We start from the raw sequence: 18,821 nt of genomic DNA, 5'->3' as shown, positions 1-18,821 counted from the left end.
TATTTTGGTGGGTTCCAGGGACTTTTTTTTTTAATGTCTACTAATGTAAAAATTGTTCGCTTGGCAATGAATTTTTAAAGCCCGTGCTCTTAAATTCCTTGTAAAAGATAGATACTTGTGCAGTAGTTTGCAATCTTACAATGGAATTGATGAAACCCATGGTGGTTTGGGGTATTCAAAGAAGGATCTCAAAAGATAATTTTCAACCTCTATATAGTGATATATCTGTAGATCTTAGAATTTTATAGTTTTGATGAAGAAGTGTGTTTCTATGATGCAGATCGAAACCTCTTTGTTAGTGTGAAGTTGGCTGGGAATACTGTTTTTATATGAATAGAGATAAAGATAAATTTATATATAAAAATCCAACAAGGCGAGAAAAACATGCATGTATACATACATACATAAAACACTTGCAGCTTTGGGGTCCAGAATGTTCTCTGTTTGCCTGTTTTTGTTGAATATATATGCATGGGCTGCTGTCAACCCACACTGTGTTGTAGTTTGTTATTATGGCATTTCCAAATAATATTGTGATATGTTTGGGACACTTTACACCAAATGTTGCCAGGACTCGCTAGCTTTCAAGCATATGCACATAGAGTAATACTGAGTAGAGCTGTGCTGAGCACTGGTGAAGATGATGAAGAGGAGAAATCAGACCTCCTGTGTCTGCCTAGCTGGAGTAATCATTGTGCTTGAGTCAAAGTAACTGAACCCAGGTGTTTGATGCATACTTTTGTGATACTTTTATGGTGAGGAAAAATACCGTCATTTTATCATAATAGAGCTTTTTTTTCCCTTCTGTATTGACAGGGCAACATTTACGAGTGGAATTAAAAACTGGAATGATCGCATAGTGTAAAATACCTGTCCCCTTACATTTCTAGTACTTTCGGGTTAAGATACATGATGGTCCGGATCTCTAACAGTTGATTAGAAGCAGCAGTAGAAGTTCCCTGTTTACTTTTAAATTAATTTGTGTTTAACAATGTTGTATTTCACAAGGTGCAGAAGAAAAAACTTAGAACCCAATAGTTACTTCCCTACTTAAAACAAATTTTGTAAAAGCCTGGAGTAGGTATTTCCCTCACATGGTATTACTGAAAGTGTGAAACAAAACCTGTTTTGAGTTAAAATACTGCATTCCAAATGAAACAAAGCAAAAAAACTTGTTTTAAGTGTTTTTCATGTAATAATAATAAAAATATCTTGCCAAGAGGTGAAGCATAGGTTATGTATTAACTTAAAGGAGGACAAAAAGTGAGACTGATTAAAGGAGAGAATGACTGTTATAACTGCCTGGAAGAAATTTTGCTCCTTGAATAAAAAGCTACTCTTTAAGTCATTAAGTAGATTTCAGAGACATGGTATTAGGCAAATGTGTACTTTTATTGCAGAAGGAAGGTAATCAGTACTTGGCAAAAGCATACAGAAGTCATCAGAAATTGGAATGTTTATCTTTGGATTTCAGTTCCCCGATTAGGATCCATCAAGGATATTGCTGCTTTCACTGGAAATGTCCTGAGTTTGTGTGAAAGTGAAATTTCTGGAGTCATGCAAGTTGGAAAGGACCACCAGAAATTTTCTGGTCCTACCTCCTGCTCAAAGCAGGTCCAGTGAGAGCAGGATCTCAGGGCCTTGTCCCAATTGAGTTTTGAGTATTATGAAGGATAGAGATCCCACAGCCTCTCTAGGACTCCGCCATAGTTTGACCACCCATGTGGTTTAAAAGAAAGAACAAAAACAACTTTTATCAAGTTGTAATTTCCTGTGTTCATGCTTGTGTTTGTTGCCTCTTACCCTAGCCTGCAGCACGTCCAAGATGAGCCAGGCCTTGTCATCTTTGTACCCTCCCGTTAGGTAGTGGTAGACAGCAGTAGGATGCCCCCCTCCTTCTCCAGGCTGAACAAGTCCTGGTCTCTCAGCCTCTCCTCGTATACCACCTGCTCCAGCCCCTGGCCAGCTTGGTGGCCTGTGCTGTACTCACTTGGGTTTGTCAGTGTCTCTCTTCTACTGAGGAGCCCAAAGCTGGGCACTACTCCAGCTGTGGGCTCGCAAGTGCTAAATGGAGGGGAAGCATCACGTCCCTGCACCTGCAGGCTGTGCTCCTGCTGGTACAGGTCCCTCTTGTCCTTCACAGAAACCAAAACTAAACGCTTGGTGCTCTTGTAATACATGTGGCTTTGCAGTAGTACAGTTAAGTGCAATCACTCTTTGTTTTCTGATATGAATTCAAGGGCCATAGTTCAGATTTTGAACAACTAAGGGTATGATAGGAAGATGGGTATAATTTTTCATTCAGGTTCCAGGGGGGGTGTTTTTTTTTTTTAGTTCTCTTTAAAATTGACTAAAGAATTATGTGAATGAAATCTCCAAAGTTAGAAGGAAAAATGAAATCTTCAGTGAATGGTTCAATTTTAACATTCAGATAAACAGCAGAAGTCAACAAGATTGCAATAAATTGTCTCCGATTTTTTTGTTTCTTTTGATTTGTTTTATTTTCCAGGGCTTCAGCAATCAACGGTGAATTTTAGTTTTCTTTCTCTTTGTTTTGGTAACTTTAATTGATCAAACTGAGTGTATAATAAAATTCTAATCCTAAGAAACTCTTTTTCCCCTGGTCTCACTGAAACATGGATGCATCAGCTTTTCTCAATTTCTGAATACTTCAGCTGAGCATTATCTTAAGACCTCAATACTTCTCCAAGTATAACAAGATCTTTGTATGAGGCACAGTACTAGACCAGATCAACCATCCTGTGTTCTTCTTGTATATGTATAGTGTTTCACTTTTTGAACAGAAGAAAACATCTGCTCTTTGCAATACAAGCTGTGTCACATCACTCATAGAAGTGGGAGGTCTCAAAAATCAGAAAATAGCAGAAAAGAGGGGCCTGGGGATTTGTTTTGTTCGTATTACAAAAGTACCCTGGATAGAAAAATATCAGTGAAAATATGGTGTTATTCCACCTTGCCAACTTCTTTTTTTTTTTGTGACGCTCCAGTTTTTGTGTTGGTATTGCTAATGTAGGCTCTGTAAGGACAAAGCCAGCTCCAGGCATTACTTGGATGTCACGGTCTTCCCTTCTTTCTCTGTAAATGCACAGTTTGATTTCAAGCTGGGATGAACGAGAGAGAGGGTTTTGATCACATACCATAACATTTTTCAGTGGACCAGTCAGACTGATGGACCACCAGTGGCTGAAATATCCACTGTGGATTTCAAAAAATGTTGAAGTTATTTTTAAGTAAATGGCAGTGTAAAAAATTAATTCAAAGATTTTTATCAACCTTCCAGCAGGCAAATTAATAATCCTCTGCACTAAAGTTCAGCATAGAAAGTATCAGGCTCAGGGGGAGTATATGGAAGCAAGATGTTTTAATAGAAATCTGCGTTTAACCTTATATAGAAGCACTTGACATCAGCTAAATCTGTGCTCTATTAAAAAAATCCATTGTTTTCATCCAAATTCTCTTCAATCCCTTTCTCTTTATTTTCTTTTTCTCTCTTTCTTTCTACGGTATAGTTCTGCTGTTGTAAAGCACACAGACAGAAACAGCACCCGTTTTCCCACCCATTGTCTGTGCATTTGTGCACTGGATCTTTCTTCTGCCATTTCTACCAAGAGCAGCAGTGAAAGCCTAGCTCAGATCGTGCGGTGGTACATGCTTTTTCAAGCTGAGCTACTGCTTGCCTATTCAAATAGCCAGAAGCCTGGCAGAGCAGAGCTGGCTTTATTTGTTGAGTCTTGTCTAGCGAAGTGAAAAGGGCTGATATTTTTTTTTTTTTCTGGCTGCATTTTTGCACATGTGGGGGTAGGGAATGAAATTATTTCTTTTGTCCTCTACTTGCAGCTCATTGAGAAGCAGGCATGCATATAAAATTACTGTATCTCAGGGCTTACCTTTAGGGACAGGAGGGAGAAAAAACACATTTGTAAGCTTGTCTGGAAACACTGAGGATGCTGAGAGCAGACACAAAAGTGGGAAGTAGCAGAATAATAAAACACAACAAATAGAGGACTAACAAAAACCTTTCAAATTCATATAATGACAGTTTAATTTTGTCCTTTGTAAGAAATACCACATTACTGGATGTATCAAGGGGGCAAAAAATTGTTGTCTCAGTGTGTCCAAGACACAAGAGCATCAAAACACAGAAGTATAGCTTTGAAAAATCACCACGAAAAATATATAACAAAGATCCATTCAGGTTTTTTCTAGATATTAAATTATACCTGCAAATAAAGAGAAGTTATCTTGAGAGGTGAACTTCAGTGATGGGGGATGAAACACAGTCCTGTTTCTCTCTAGGTTTAGTTTACACCCAAGTGGATCAATGAATACTAAACTCCATTTCAGCTTTCAGGGAGTTTTTGTGGGTTTTTTTAACTACATATTTTTACCTAACTGTTCTCCAGCCAGATGGTAAAGCTACAGTTTCCTTCAGTTCTCCAGCTCGTGTTACTGTCTGTGAACTTTGCTTTGGAGAGCATGAATGATTCATATGATTTGTAGTGGTTTTAACTACCAGTGAGTATAAGCATTGCTGTGGCTTTTTTGTCATTTGAAGCGTAGGGTTTGGGCTGGCTGGCCAGTAACCTGAATGTAGCTTTAGGGTAGCTGTTGTATTCTGGTCTTCTGCATGTTTAGGGTATTTTGGGTAGAGAATGCAGTGAGGTAGGAAAGGAGATTTTCAGAATAGGCACCAGATGCTAAAAATCAGTTTGCAAAGCTAGTTTATATGCTCTGAGTACTAAACAGATGGGATTAATTAATGGAGGTTCTGGAATATATTACATTATTGATATATATCAATATGTTCTCTAAACTAAAGGTTTGTTGAAGTTGCAAATGTTAGATATTAGGCATGAATATGATTTAGTTTACTGAATGAACTTGAAAACAAATACGAAGAGTTCACTGAGATTAAAAGAAGACTAGTTTTGGAATCCATGGATTCTAAAATACACTGCTCATTATGGTTACTCTTCCATACTACACGTGCAAACTCAGAGCTGTGAAATGAGTAATTTACAGAAATTTTAAAAATCTTTTATTTGACCCACAACCTAGCAATCTATATTAAACTCTTAGAAAAAAATCTGAAAAAGTTTTAATTTCGGTTAGAAGTGCTTTGAGGGGTCTACAGACACACAGATGCCACTGTCCAAATTTCCAGCTTGCATTTGAGCAAAGCTGTTGGTGGTATTTTATATATACATAATGTGTCTAGCTACTTTTCCTACAAAAATTACACAGGCAACGGAATTTGAAGGTTATTTCAAAACTTTCAGCAAAGTGAGGAATCCGAACCATGACCTCTGAGATAGAAGTTTGAAGTCGTCTAACTTCACTGTAGTGCCTTTCATGCAGTTTTTCCCTCCAAACTCTGTACTTAGCTGACCTAATTTAAAAAGGATTAAAAATGTTCATCCACTGTATAAACTGTTGTGAAGGGAAGAGTGGGGCTGGGGAGAAGCTATGAAAGCTGAAAATTGTGAAAGACAATGGAAGCAGAAAAGCACATTATCCTAATGGGATAATTTTCACTTGATTGGAAGGCATGGGTGCAAAAGCTGCCTGCCGGACATAGAGCCGATAGGCACAGAAATTTTTATTTTGATTAACAGTGTATACTTCTAATAACTTAATCAATGTTGAGTAGTATTTTACCCTCAGTCTGAGAGTAAAGATTAGCTGTCTTTAAGTAAGGATGGCAAAGTCTTCCTTTCAGTGTATTTGGTTTGGGGATGAGAAATGGCAAGATGTGGCCACCTCCTGTCCATGAAAATGTGCAAACTGTATAAAACATATTATGGTTCATTGCCCTGATGGTTTGAATACCGTTTCTCCATATTTTCACAATTTGTCAATTTATGTAGTGAATGTAGTATTCATTTCTTGAGATGGAGGAACAGGATAAACTCAAACAATTGAAACAGTGAAACAAAAGCTCACAGTTAGTTCTTTAGAAGTCATGCAATTTGTGTTTCCTGAATGCTTAGTTTAATGTTAATAATTTAAATAATAATGCTTAGTATTATTATTAACATACAGTATAACATTAAACTAACTATAAATTGGTCGGTTCTTAAGTGCTTGAGTTCTATGAAAAATACAAGATAGACTAAATTAGTCTCACAGAGCAAAAAGTCATTAGGAAAAAATAGGTGTTTCATTCCTTCTGTATCCTGTTTTATGATGGTAGTGTTGAGGTTCCTTGTTTACATAAGTCTTTGGTTCTTCTTTTGTTTTAACAACTTTGTATACTAAAACACATTAATATTTCTGGCTACCATATCTATTAAAACAAATTTCATATTCCAACATATCTAAATGGCGTCCAAAAGTAAGTATTATACTGTTCATAAATACCTAATAATTGGCAATAATATCCTCAACTTCAAAAAGCATCATCTGGTACTGCAAAGTATACTGTAAGAAGTGATGCTTTCAATGAATAGACATGTTAAATGGTTTCCAGAGATCTTTCACACGCAGTGTATCTTACATTCCTTTTTGGTATTCAGAGTGTCTTCTGCTTTAAATTTCAGTAGAAGTGATCTTATTCACACAGAAAGATTTGATCTACTGAGTCACATGCTTTGATTTGCAGCTTGTTAGTATCAATCAACTGAACTTCGGAGAAAGCTTTGTTCAGTTTCTAAAGTAAACAAATCTGCGCAAAGTTTTGATGAAATACTTTTGGAGAAAAGTGGGTAAAATAAGTATTTTACATTCAGTTTTAAACTGCTTACGCAGGAAAGCTGATTTCATAGCGAACAAAAAAAAGTAATATTTTTTCCTGTTTCAGTATTTCAAAAATTTTATGCAGCTTTATACTTTTTTGTGATGAGCGTTCATCACTTCAAAACGAAGTCTGTTTCTTGAATTGTTTCAGAAGTACCAAGAATATTCATATATCGGAAGCAAAATTAATTAAAAATTATTCTCTTCACTGTTGCATTGTGTATGCCTTTTTGTGAACTTAATGAAAATACTCAAGTAATCTCAAATGTATTTGTTTTATTTTTTCTTACCTTCAGAACCAACGTACATCACAATAGGTCCGCCCACCTGTGAGATTTTGGTGAACTGCACTTTGACTGAAAAAGACTGTCTCTATAGTTTCAAACTGGACCAAAATGGTTGCCGCATTTGTCAGTGCAAAACTAGTGAGTATGCAAAAATACAGTGGCTTCCACCTTTTATATCAAGCTGTTTGTGAAAATGCTAGTATGCTGTTTTTCCATTCATAATGTTGACTGTATGTTGTGTTCGTATGCACGCGCTTTATAGTTGTTCATCTTTAAAGGATAGGTTCCTGATTTCTGACGTTGCTTGTTTGCTTGCTTAAAGTGTGTTTGGAGGAAAACATAAAATGTCTGACTTCAGAGGAAAATTAACAGCTAGGTAGAAGAAGGTAATGATTTGGGACTTAATAGTCATTCAGACTTCTCAAAGTCTGATAAGACTTCCACATTTCTTTTTCCTCTGTGTGTGTAAAGAGTTTAAAAGCATCTAGGTTTGTGCACTTCAAAAACTATTATTGCTGAACAGCTTATTTTCAACTTAGCTTTTTTTCCCTCAAAACTTAGGTTTTGAGGACAAATGTTTGAAAAGTATATGCCGGGAGGGGTGTTTGTTTATGCACAAACATATCCATATATAACTTTATTTCTATAATGTATTCTTACATTTATATTATATATATGTAATACTTTAGTTAAGATTTATGCAGGCTTTAACATCATTTCTTCCCCAAGGAGAATTATTGTGCCTTGTGAGAACTTTGTGTGTATCCATGAAGCAGCAAAAATGTATTTTCTGTATGTGTTTCCTTAAGAACTCGCTGTTTACAGGTGAAATACAAAGCAAGGTCAGGTTGGGTTTTGGAATTGCCCAACAAAGGACACCTGTGGAGTACTAGTCTGAGCTGCAGGATGTATCACTCTGGCTGCCAGCCCAGCCTAGGAGTGAGTTTAAACTCTCTTTGTAATTTTATTGTAGTTCTGCAGCTTCCTTGTAGCCTCTGAGGCTTTCACAACTAAAGTATTACTCCATTCCTCTTCTTTTGATTTCAGTCCACCCGTTCTCAGCCACTTTCTAAACCAATATGACTATTTTAGGGGTCCCCAGTAGAAATAGTCAAAATAAAACTCTTAATTGGTATAAACTAAAGAGTTTTAGGATTGGATTGGTGTATTGCTTAAGGAGCAAGAAAAGGGTTTGTCCTGGCACTTTTAACTTTTTTCCTGAGGAAATGTGCATTTTTTATTTTCATAAGGTAAAGGACAGGACATCTTAATAACAAGTAAATACATGGCAAGCAATAATGTCATTACGGTAATACAGAAATAAAACCTTTGATCACAAGTTGTATTCGTGGCAAGGACGATTTTCCATAGTTTGCATCCAAGCTATCGCATACATGCCTTACTTAGTTCTTCCTAAGGACAAAATTAGAAATGTTAAGTTCTGCTTTTAACATTGTAATTTGATTTTCCTTCTTTTTTTATTGTTGTTAAATTGATGGGGGAGTTTGACACAAACAAGAAGATGGACATACTCGGCAAATTTCATCATCTATGCCTGTGCGTGCAGCCCCTCCTTCCAGTTCGGTGCACAGGAGACCCATCTCTCCAAAGGATCATTTCTTCTGTCCTAGATTACCAGATTGCACGCGTACACATACCACATCCCAGGAAGTCTCTGTTCTTGCTCGGAGTGTTTCTGATTAAATAGTGCTTAAGAACCTATTCAAGGGAATATTTCTCTTGCCAGATTTGCTTGAAATTATTTTCGTTTTGCAGTAGCAAACTGTCTGGAGCAAACTTAATAGTATCATTTGTCTGTCATCTTTTTTCAGTTAAATAACTTGAATTGTAGATTGCTTAAAAATCTCCTCAGTCATTCAGAGAGGGGAAACCTTTATTTTCTAAAGAAGTGAAGAAAAATAACAGCTTGGAAGTCTTCATCGCTTGGTGGTTATCAGTCAAAATGACAGAAATAGAATTTTTCTGTCAAGTAATGTGTCGCACTTGCAAGGCTCTGGACAAATGAGTGTGTGAGCACTGAGAAGAAAGGAGTTTTAGGTCAAATATGAAGTACTGTGCTGGTTCTCTGCATTTTGAGATCCTATGTACTTTCATGTCCAGAAAGTTTAGTTGCATCTTGGCTCTCTAGGAACGTGAGAATGTGTATTATCCTTAGCTCATGTAGACTCATGTGGACTTTTGGGAACATCACTGTCTTTATACTGCACCCACTTGTTTCTTGCTGGTCTAAGCTGCTCGACTGAGTCAGATTTGAAGTGCCTGAGTAAAGGAGGCCCACATGCCCCCCATTACCATTTGAAGTCATCATATCCTAATGCTACTAATCCCTTTCCAGTAAAGTTTCCTTTATTGCTAATTTCTCTTTAGAGATGTCTGCTGGAAATTCATTATGCTTCAATCTGTTTCAGCCAAAATAAAAGCAAAATGACAAAGTGGAAGAATATAGAGTAAAGCTGTAAATTGTTCCTCATTACTACCTTCATTTACATTCCTGCAGCCAGAAATCAGTACAACAGGTTTATTTGAAATAATTATCTAAGTACGATATCATGAAACTTGTTTCATACTTTATTGTAATTTAGTTTCCAGTTTATCCAGCTTGACTCAAGCCAAGTACAGAATGAGAAGGAAGAAAGAAGCAAATCGTATCATTTCTAGAATATGATTCTAATAGAAGTAATTTACTTTCTTTTATCCTTCTTCCTGTTTTTGCAGTGAATGCAAAAACATGCTATAACAACGTGCAGTGAAAACATACATGCTGTAAAGTAAAATAAAATTTAAAAAAAAAAAAGCAGAGGCGGACCACAGTTGTAAGAGAAGGGAGGAAAAAACTACCACTGAGTGAAGAGTGAGCGCAGATAGATATGGGGGGAGGTTTCAGTGAGTAGAGATGGAGCCACAAATGATGAAGGAGAAGGAATGATCATACTGACTGGGAGCGTATAGAAGCCAAAGCAGCACTACATGAGGATAAACGGAGAAAAGTATAATCCAGGATATAGGAAGAACCACTGCAAAATACCAAGAATAAAACTAAAACAGTAGGAAACACATGAAATGCATTACACCACCTACACCACCACCACCACCACCACCACCACCACCACCACCACCACCACCACCACCACCACCACCACCACCACCACCACCACCACCACCACCACCACCACCACCACCACCACCACCACCACCACCACCACCACCACCACCACCACCACCACCACCACCACCACCACCACCACCACCACCACCACCACCACCACCACCACCACCACCACCACCACCACCACCACCACCACCACCACCACCACCACCACCACCACCACCACCACCACCACCACCACCACCACCACCACCACCACCACCACCACCACCACCACCACCACCACCACCACCACCACCACCACCACCACCACCACCACCACCACCACCACCACCACCACCACCACCACCACCACCACCACCACCACCACCACCACCACCACCACCACCACCACCACCACCACCACCACCACCACCACCACCACCACCACCACCACCACCACCACCACCACCACCACCACCACCACCACCACCACCACCACCCCCAAAAAAAAAAGTAAGATGATATAAGATGATACAAGAAGAAGAAACAAATAGAAAAAAGTAAATAACCAAAAAATTGTTATTTGTAGGGTGCAGCAATTGCTATTGTGTTTGGAGTGTCTAGGCCTTTGCTTTCATGGAGAGAACTGGAGTGGATTAAAGTCTTTGGGAGGAGGAGTACATTAGGGGAATGAAACAAGACCAGCGATCGGCTCTTTTGTGAGGCAGGACTTCTGTTGCTCCGAAGAGGACTAACGGGTACACTGAATAATGCCTGCTGATTGCAGTAACATAGGATTTAAAATCTGATAACTGCTGCTGGACACGAAATCATTCTTCAGTGAGAGCCAGTATTTTATCTGGCTTTGTCTGTTCACTGTATTATATTCATGAAAAAGAAAAAGCTTTTAAAATCTGTCCTGCAACTTAGACTATAGCGTTTTACCCCAAATGAATTGAAAGTGAAGTACTGTTCAGGGTATAACTGCGAGCATGTATGGCTTTAGTATTTTTTAATCTTTCAAATCTTACTAAAATTGAATTAAATTAGAACATTGCTGTCAATTTTGAAAATTGTTTGCTTCATTTAGAAGGCTTACCTTTGCAGTTACAAGATGCAATTGTCATGCAATTTCATTAATTCCAGACTGCTTATGGAGAGACGCAATTGTAGGAGGCTGAGACGAGTCGTTTTCCCTGCACTTCATAGTGCACCATCATCCACTTCGTGTCGTGGTCTCTTTTGTCTGTCAAAGCAAGCCATGAAATCACTATTCACAAATTAGAAATCTTGGTATATTATGTGTTTGTACAGTTCTCTAGACATAGAACCACTCCTTTCCCCCAAACTCATTCTGTATAGATGCAGAAATATTTTTGGAAGAGTGGTGGTACCTTTTCATTAAATGAGAAGAAAATGTATTCTACCGTGGAGTTAAAAAGGAGGTACTATGATTCACTCTGTATTAGCAGACATTTGCAGCATGGACTTCAATATTCTAGAGAGTCACACCATCTCTCTTTATAGCTGATGAAGCGGAGTGGAATTCCAGCGTGGAATTTGGGTTTGGCAGTGTGGGACTTGGTTTAGTTGTGTAGATGTTCAAAGGCAGGATTGGAAGGTTTGAGAAAAGTTAGGTAGGTGCATCTACGGGCTGTCTGTAAATAGCAGCAGTTAAGACTGAGAAAGTGTATGGCGTGATGATGGGAAGAAGCCTAAGAAAAACTTGGCAGGGACTACAGTGGGAGAATACATCTCAATTCCTCTTTTCTGTGTGTTAATCATTCAGTAGTTAAGAGTTTGGGATGGGTTTTCCTAACCTTTCACTCTTCCTAGCCAAAATTTGAATATTTCATTCCTTTATTCCTGTAAATTATCCATACTCAGGGATGTGTTCTGAACACTTCAAAACTCCCTCAGTGTTTGTTTTGTCCATTTAAATAAACATATTTTATGTTTATTTTGATATCAAAGTAAGATGGGACAAATAACCACAAACACTAATCACGCAAAGTGTATGCTTCAGACAATGCAAAATTCCTGGAAATAGTAAAGTAAAATATAAGTTAGGTAACACTTCTCTATTTTAGTAACAGTTAGCTCCCATTGTTACCTTGATTTAGCAACAAATTCCATGGAAAAAAATTATAAAAAACAAAGATGGTCCAGGTAGTCTCCCTTAGTGCAAGCAGAGCACATCTTGGATTTTTGAATAATTTTGTAGACCTGGCAGAAAAAGGGATATTTTATTATCCTTCTGCAGTGATGTGAAAGGGAATAGCTATTATATATTAAAACTGTTAGTGAAATACAGCCATGGAAAATTGGGGATGAAGCATGTTTCTTAAAAATTTAAGGCTTAGATCAGAAAAAATACATATTCTAAGTATAATACAAATATTAATTCTAAGTACACATGTGGAAGATAGTGGAAGTGCTCCCTGAAGAGGGTGGAATTATGGTGAACTAACTACTCATGCCAAATAAATATTATCTGTCTTCTCACTAGAAGAAAAGTCTTTGGCGGGGATCTCTGAAGATTACAACAATATATTGGTTTTAGTAATGCTTACAATATATCTAATGCAATAGAAGCAGATAAGAACTTCACTTGACTTGTGGGGGAAAAAAAAACCCGGTGTGCTGCTAGAAATTTTGTAGAAGCTTGATCATTTTCCAATAATTCCACATTTGAGATAATCACTGCTACAAAACCATTTTCATGAAGTCATGTGTTGTGTGTGAATCCTAGAGTTGTTTAGAGCAAGTATCCAAGGGGGTAATTTGCCTCAATGGACTCATGAGATTATTTTTTTAAACAGGGTTTTCTAGCATCACAGTGCCCAGTCCCTTCATTTTTATCCAGCTATTGTGAATCGTGAGTTAATTCTAGCGAAAGGAGGGAGGGTTAGTGTGGATCTGTGGAGGCAATATATTCAGAGAATTCCAGTTACTGATAAGTAACCTAGTTTTCTCCTTCATAAATTTGCCTCCCCAGATCCCCACCCCTGAAGATTAACCAGCAGTAGCAATCCACACCAAGAGGACGGCTGAGGAGTGCTTAATTATAAAGGTACTGTGAAACAGTTCTCCTGATATGATCTAGCCTCAGCATCAAGAAAATAATGATGGTAAAGGTATGTAGTTAGCTTTGTGTAGCAACGCTACAGATTTTCAAAAAATGGACACCAGCCTAAGCCAAGTTGAAATACTGACTTAATTCTTGTCAAGTATCTATTAATATTCTCTGGCAGTTATTTTTTATCTGTGAATTAGAGGATTGAAAACTAAAAGTATTTCAACAGGCTATGCATCTCTAGAATGCATTTTGAAAAGTTTTTAGACTAAGGTGACTTTCAGGCTTTACAGTACAATTGCCAATGTGTCCGTAGGTAAAATAATAAATTGGAGAAAAATAAATATCCCAGTTTAAGAGCTCAGAGGTTTTTATATGCCATATATATGCTAGAAGAAGGAAATTGAGAAGTCTTTTTTTTTAAATAAGAATTAGCTGGAGTTACAATCAAGCTATTAGAAGTTCAAACAGAAGACCTTTTTTAGACCTAAACATGCAATTCATGGAATTGAATTTTGTTTACTTTTCAGTTTGATTTTTTGAGCAATATTTTGTAACACTCCAAATATTCATAGGTTCATGCAAGGTGGGGATGTGAGCACTCTGAAATCAGGAATAAATCATGCATCTGATGGTTTGAATTTAGGCCAAAGAATTGGGATTTCTTTTGACATACGTTGCCTCTGAGATACCATACCTGAGAAGGAGAGATTGCGTTGTATCTGAAATACCTGACTGCTGAGTGAATCCTCACAAGTGCAAAGATTGCTAACATTGCATATCCTGGGACAGAATTTTGTTGTTGTCTTGTTTGCAGGGTGGGCCCTGGACCTACAGTAGGTCACGTCAGTGTATCAACTGCTCTTAAATGCTGATTTTTGTACACATCTTTCTTTCCTTTAGCAGCTAGTGAATTGGTCTTACGGTGATCCGACAACCTTTTAAAACAAGAGTTGGTGTTAAGTGTTTAGAATAAGATACTTAGTGGAAAAGAGTTTTAAAACACCAGATAGTTTGTGTGCAGTGCGCTGTGGAGAGCCTCACCATATCTTGGTAATCATCTGTTCTTAAGACAAGACTTTCTTCTTCAGAGTCTTGTCCCCCATATCTCAAACAGAGTCCCCTTAAACTGTATCATGCTCTTCTGAAACTCTGATACTTGTTTTATTATAGTCTGTGTGTATGAAACTGTGTGTGGGTGAAGAAAGGGGGAGAAAGAAACCGCTATATTTAAAAGGAGTTTACGGGCAATGGTGACCAGGCTTAAATACCTTGGTGATAATATTTGTTCGTTAATAATTCACAAATGTTTTTTGGACGACCAGTTCATCTTCAACTGTCCTTTCCCTTTCTTGTTTTCCCTTTCCCTTGTTTTTTTCCAACAGCATCTTATTAAATTGATCCAAATGAATCCAATAATTTGAAATTCCCATATCCAGGTCAGCATATAATGTGTTAAATTGTTGCAAACTACAGAGCAAAGTGTTTGTTAGAATTAGAGCGTTTAGAGGGGTCAATGTTTATAAGCAATAGCTTTTGCCAGTATAGTGAGGTCTAGTGAAGACTGTGACTAGAAACATGGACCTGTTGGTGGCTGACTTTGCTGCTGCTTTTGCAGTCATGGTTGCACGTGGAAAAGAAAACTTCACAGTGGTGTTGTGTGGGCTGGATACACTGCTATAAGTATTTGGTGCATGTTTGTCCTCAAGTGAGTATTCATTCCTAGCAGGAGGCTATTTTGATAATGTCATTGGTTGAGGACAAACAGCCTTTCCGTGATTATTGTCCTAGCCGCCTGCTGTACTTCAGTTGAAATTCTTCCAGAATTTTATGTGGTATTTCCGGTAATGTCTGTCCTCACATTAAAAAGCTAAGTATTTGTGGTAAAGATACAGTTATATTAGCCTGAGACGTTCAGGAACGCATTCATCTTTTTCTAAAGTCACAATGCATCGCTATTGTTCTGAGATCAACCAATATCCTGTGCCTGAACTCTCAGCTTGTAGCACAAATTCTTGTTTATTCCCTATGGGTGGCATGACTTCATACGTTTTCAGTATTACATTTCACCCCACTACTATTATTTTATCCCCCTAAGCCCTCCTATTACCTTGTGTAGAAGGATTGATTTCTGTATTGTCATTACCTCATTGACATTTCATGTTTCATAAGAAAAAATAATGAACGTATTTCTACTACTCATGTAGAAGAACTCTACTCTCCAGCCAGATATTTCCCTAAGCAGCACAATGAGAGATGTCTTCTCTTTAATTGGTTGCCTGTTCACCATTTTGTTCCTGTTTTAGTCTTCTACCTCCTATCTGACCATTAGTTTACTTCCCTAGGTGATGTCATTATAACTAATCAGTCAGAGAAATAAAGATGGCTTATACTATGCGATCAGAAGCTTGATCCCATTCTGTTAGAGTTGCAGTGACATGCAGGTGCGTAATGCAGTTCTCTTGAACTCTGAAGGGTAGTTTTCCTTCTGCATTAGCTTTTAAAATGTTTCCTATCCTCTCCTTTCAGACTGATTACCCCGATACACTTTTGAAGCAGTTATTAGCCCAGTTAGGACTCGATCTCTTCTCTGCAAATACGTTCCATGATTTGGGATTCAGTTTCCTGATGAAATTTATGTAAGCAGAGGTGGAAAAAGCCCCCAAACAAGTAACTTCCTAACGTTTTGCCATAATAAATTTCCTCAGTTCATTGCAATTGACTTTCATGAACTAGTTCTCTTTATTCTTTAGTATTTGTCACTATTTGAAATGCAAAACTTTAACAGAAAATCTGTTTTTACCTATCCTTTCATAATGACCTTGAGATTATTTTATTAATGATGAATTTAAAGCTATAGAGATACTGTCAGGATGACAATTCCATACACTGAATTTGATTCACATTTTAATCTTAAGGCTTGCAATCTTTTTCTCTTCCCCCCCCCCACTTTCTCTGAGACCTACATTCTGCTCTGTAAAGTTGACGGTTCACTCTGTTTTCTGAAAAAAAATGCCCAGTTTAAAACAGTGAACTAGGGTTTTCAACAGACCTGTGCAGCAGACATAAACTTTGTATGTGTACCAGATGGTACTTCAGTTTGAGACTGCCTGTAATTGTCATGTTTTTAATAATGTTTCAGTAGGAGAAACTTAGATGGTTAGATGTGAAGTCAGAAAGAGGATCAGAATTCACTTTCTGATTTTCATGACACTAAATTTCTTCATAGAGAATGTTTTTCAAAAACTATTTAAAAGCTATTTCCACCGCTTGTAATGTCATAACATCAGAAATTTAAGTATGATAACATGTTAATTTTAGTAATAACCATCTTCTAAGAAGGCATCATTTTTAGCATCTTATTAGAAAGATTCTGTCAGGAGAGGTCTGTGTAGATTATTCTGATGTCCTTGTATAGCATTGACATAACACTAGGAAGTTCAGATGTGAACAGTGGTCTGTATTGACTTCAGCAAACTTTCCCTGTACGTTTGACATAGCCAGAATTTTGATGTTATTTTGTATCCTCTTCGGTGTCTGTTCCTGAGGGGCAGTGATGGTTAGTCAGTCATCCATCCCAAGGCTCTGAAGAGCTTTCCTTTTTTGGCCACTTGTCCTCAAAAGAATTTTCACTTTGTAACTCACTATGTATAGGATTAAGCAAGGAAGACGTTGCCTTGAGTCTGGATCTTCTGGTTAATATGTCAGCTGACTATTTGAGTTTTAACTATATTTAACATCATAGGCTACTTGGGATGAGACACTGTCTTCCTCCTTCTATAGCACTGTCCTAGACACCTTGACCCTTTTAATAAAATACATTAACTTTACACATAAAAAACTTGGTTTGCATCTCTGAAAAGCAGTTTCACTAACAAAATCAAAGTAATCAAAACAGAATGGAAGATTGAAAACAAAAACATATTTGGCTGTGCGATTTTGAGGAATCGTTATTTTGCCGTCTTCTAAAACTACATACTCAAACCTAGGTGTCGCACTTTGATAGCTCTCCTTAACACAAATCTGGAGACAAATAAGAAATATCCCAACTCAAAAACGTTCTTCTTGTTTCGATTTTGTTAGATTTTTTTAGTTTTTATTTCCAGCTCTTCCTTTCACTTTAAGATGCCTATTCATTTCTCCCATCCCTTTGCATTTGTACCTTCTTGTTCCTTGACCTGTCTTCCATGAGCCTGATGTGTATGGACAGTCTACACTTCATCTCTGTGACAAAGTACACTTCAGAAAATGAATGGTTCTGATCGATCCAACCTGTGCAATTCCAGGATTATTCACTGATCAGTTCTGAGCATCAGCAGGAGATATCATAACTTACCCATATCAAAGGTCATAACTGAGCTTAATTCTTCTTGGAGATATTCCAGTGTAGGTGTACTTTTCCATACGTTCTTTATAAAGTTCAAGTCTAACTTTAAAAATTATGACTACCTTATAAAGTCATGCATAATGAAAAGTTTAGTTAATTTTGTTATCACTATATGCTGTCGGGGAATAATTTTGTACAAACAACCTACTGTAAAAGCATCTTAAAAAAGAAAATTTTCATTATTGTAACTTGCTTCAAGGAATGTCTTTCTCATTCCATTACATGTACATCACTCTTTACCGGAGAAGAATATCTGACTTTCCTCTGCATTATAATGTTTTTAAATCAGCGTTAGTGGCTACATGTTAGAAAGATCTAGTATTCTTGATAGATCAGCCTGAACTCCATCCTTCAAAAACTTGTAAGGCTTTATGAAGATCTTTGTATATGTGTCTCTGAGTAAAGCAAGAACCCGAGATAAGGGTTACCATTGCTCTCAAAGGTTAGATCTGACAGAGAGTAAATGCTTAAATATTGTGACATTGGTACTCTGCTGACAAAGACAACCTCTAGAACCAGATGTGAAAGGTTCAGGCATTTCTTCTTCTGTATTCTGAATGACAAATAAACTTACACCCTTTTAGCTTCAGACACCAAATTTGCATAAAAGTGGAGAGGTAGGAGCCATGAATGATGACCTTCATCCTACTTCAACTGAGAACTGTTGTTTGGGATAATAAGGCTCTTATGTTGCACGGCACTTGTATGCCCAGATTCCACCACTGAATTTGCCAGTTTTCTGCGAAGCTTCAGTCTCACTCTGGGGTACCAAGAAGCATGACTTCTTTACCAAATGAGCATTAACCTGGTAGAACAGATAAGGAAACTTAGCTCAACCACATCTGGTTAAGTCTACCCATTGTCTTTGTAAGTAGGTTATGCTATGTTTTGCAGTCTTAAATGCAACATTACAAGAACAGAAGAGAAAGCATTTAAGTAAAGCAAAGATTCCTTCTCTTTACCGTGTATTACCGTGTTAGAGATATGAAGATTATCTTTGCATTTCAGACCACAGTAGCGTAGTGTGAGGAACAGAATAAGTCAGCGTGCTGATCTCCTCTTTGGAACAAACCCATCCCTAAATGTTCATATCCCTAAAGGAAAGTGGTCTTCAGAGCTCTAATGAGGAGCACATCTGGAGGAGCACTCTGCAGCCACCCTCCGTATAACGAGCACTTTGTAGGGGTGTGGATGTTTGAACTGGAG

General features: G+C 37.6%; 1 protein-coding gene across 1 annotated transcript in view; it reads left to right on the top strand.

Moving 5' to 3' along the window:
• Positions 1-18,821, top strand: part of CRIM1 (cysteine rich transmembrane BMP regulator 1) — a 196,084-nt gene that overhangs the window by 142,806 nt on the left and 34,457 nt on the right. The window contains exon 8 of the mRNA XM_009283827.1: positions 7,053-7,181. Coding sequence (XP_009282102.1) covers positions 7,053-7,181 — 129 coding nt within the window. The remainder of the gene's footprint in view (positions 1-7,052; positions 7,182-18,821) is intronic.

Source organism: Aptenodytes forsteri, unplaced genomic scaffold (assembly GCF_000699145.1).
Source record: "Aptenodytes forsteri isolate BGI_AS27 unplaced genomic scaffold, ASM69914v1 Scaffold309, whole genome shotgun sequence".
NCBI lineage: Eukaryota > Metazoa > Chordata > Aves > Sphenisciformes > Spheniscidae > Aptenodytes > Aptenodytes forsteri.
The sequence above is the reverse complement of the archived record's forward strand: the minus strand, read 5'-3'. Positions and strand labels throughout refer to the sequence as shown.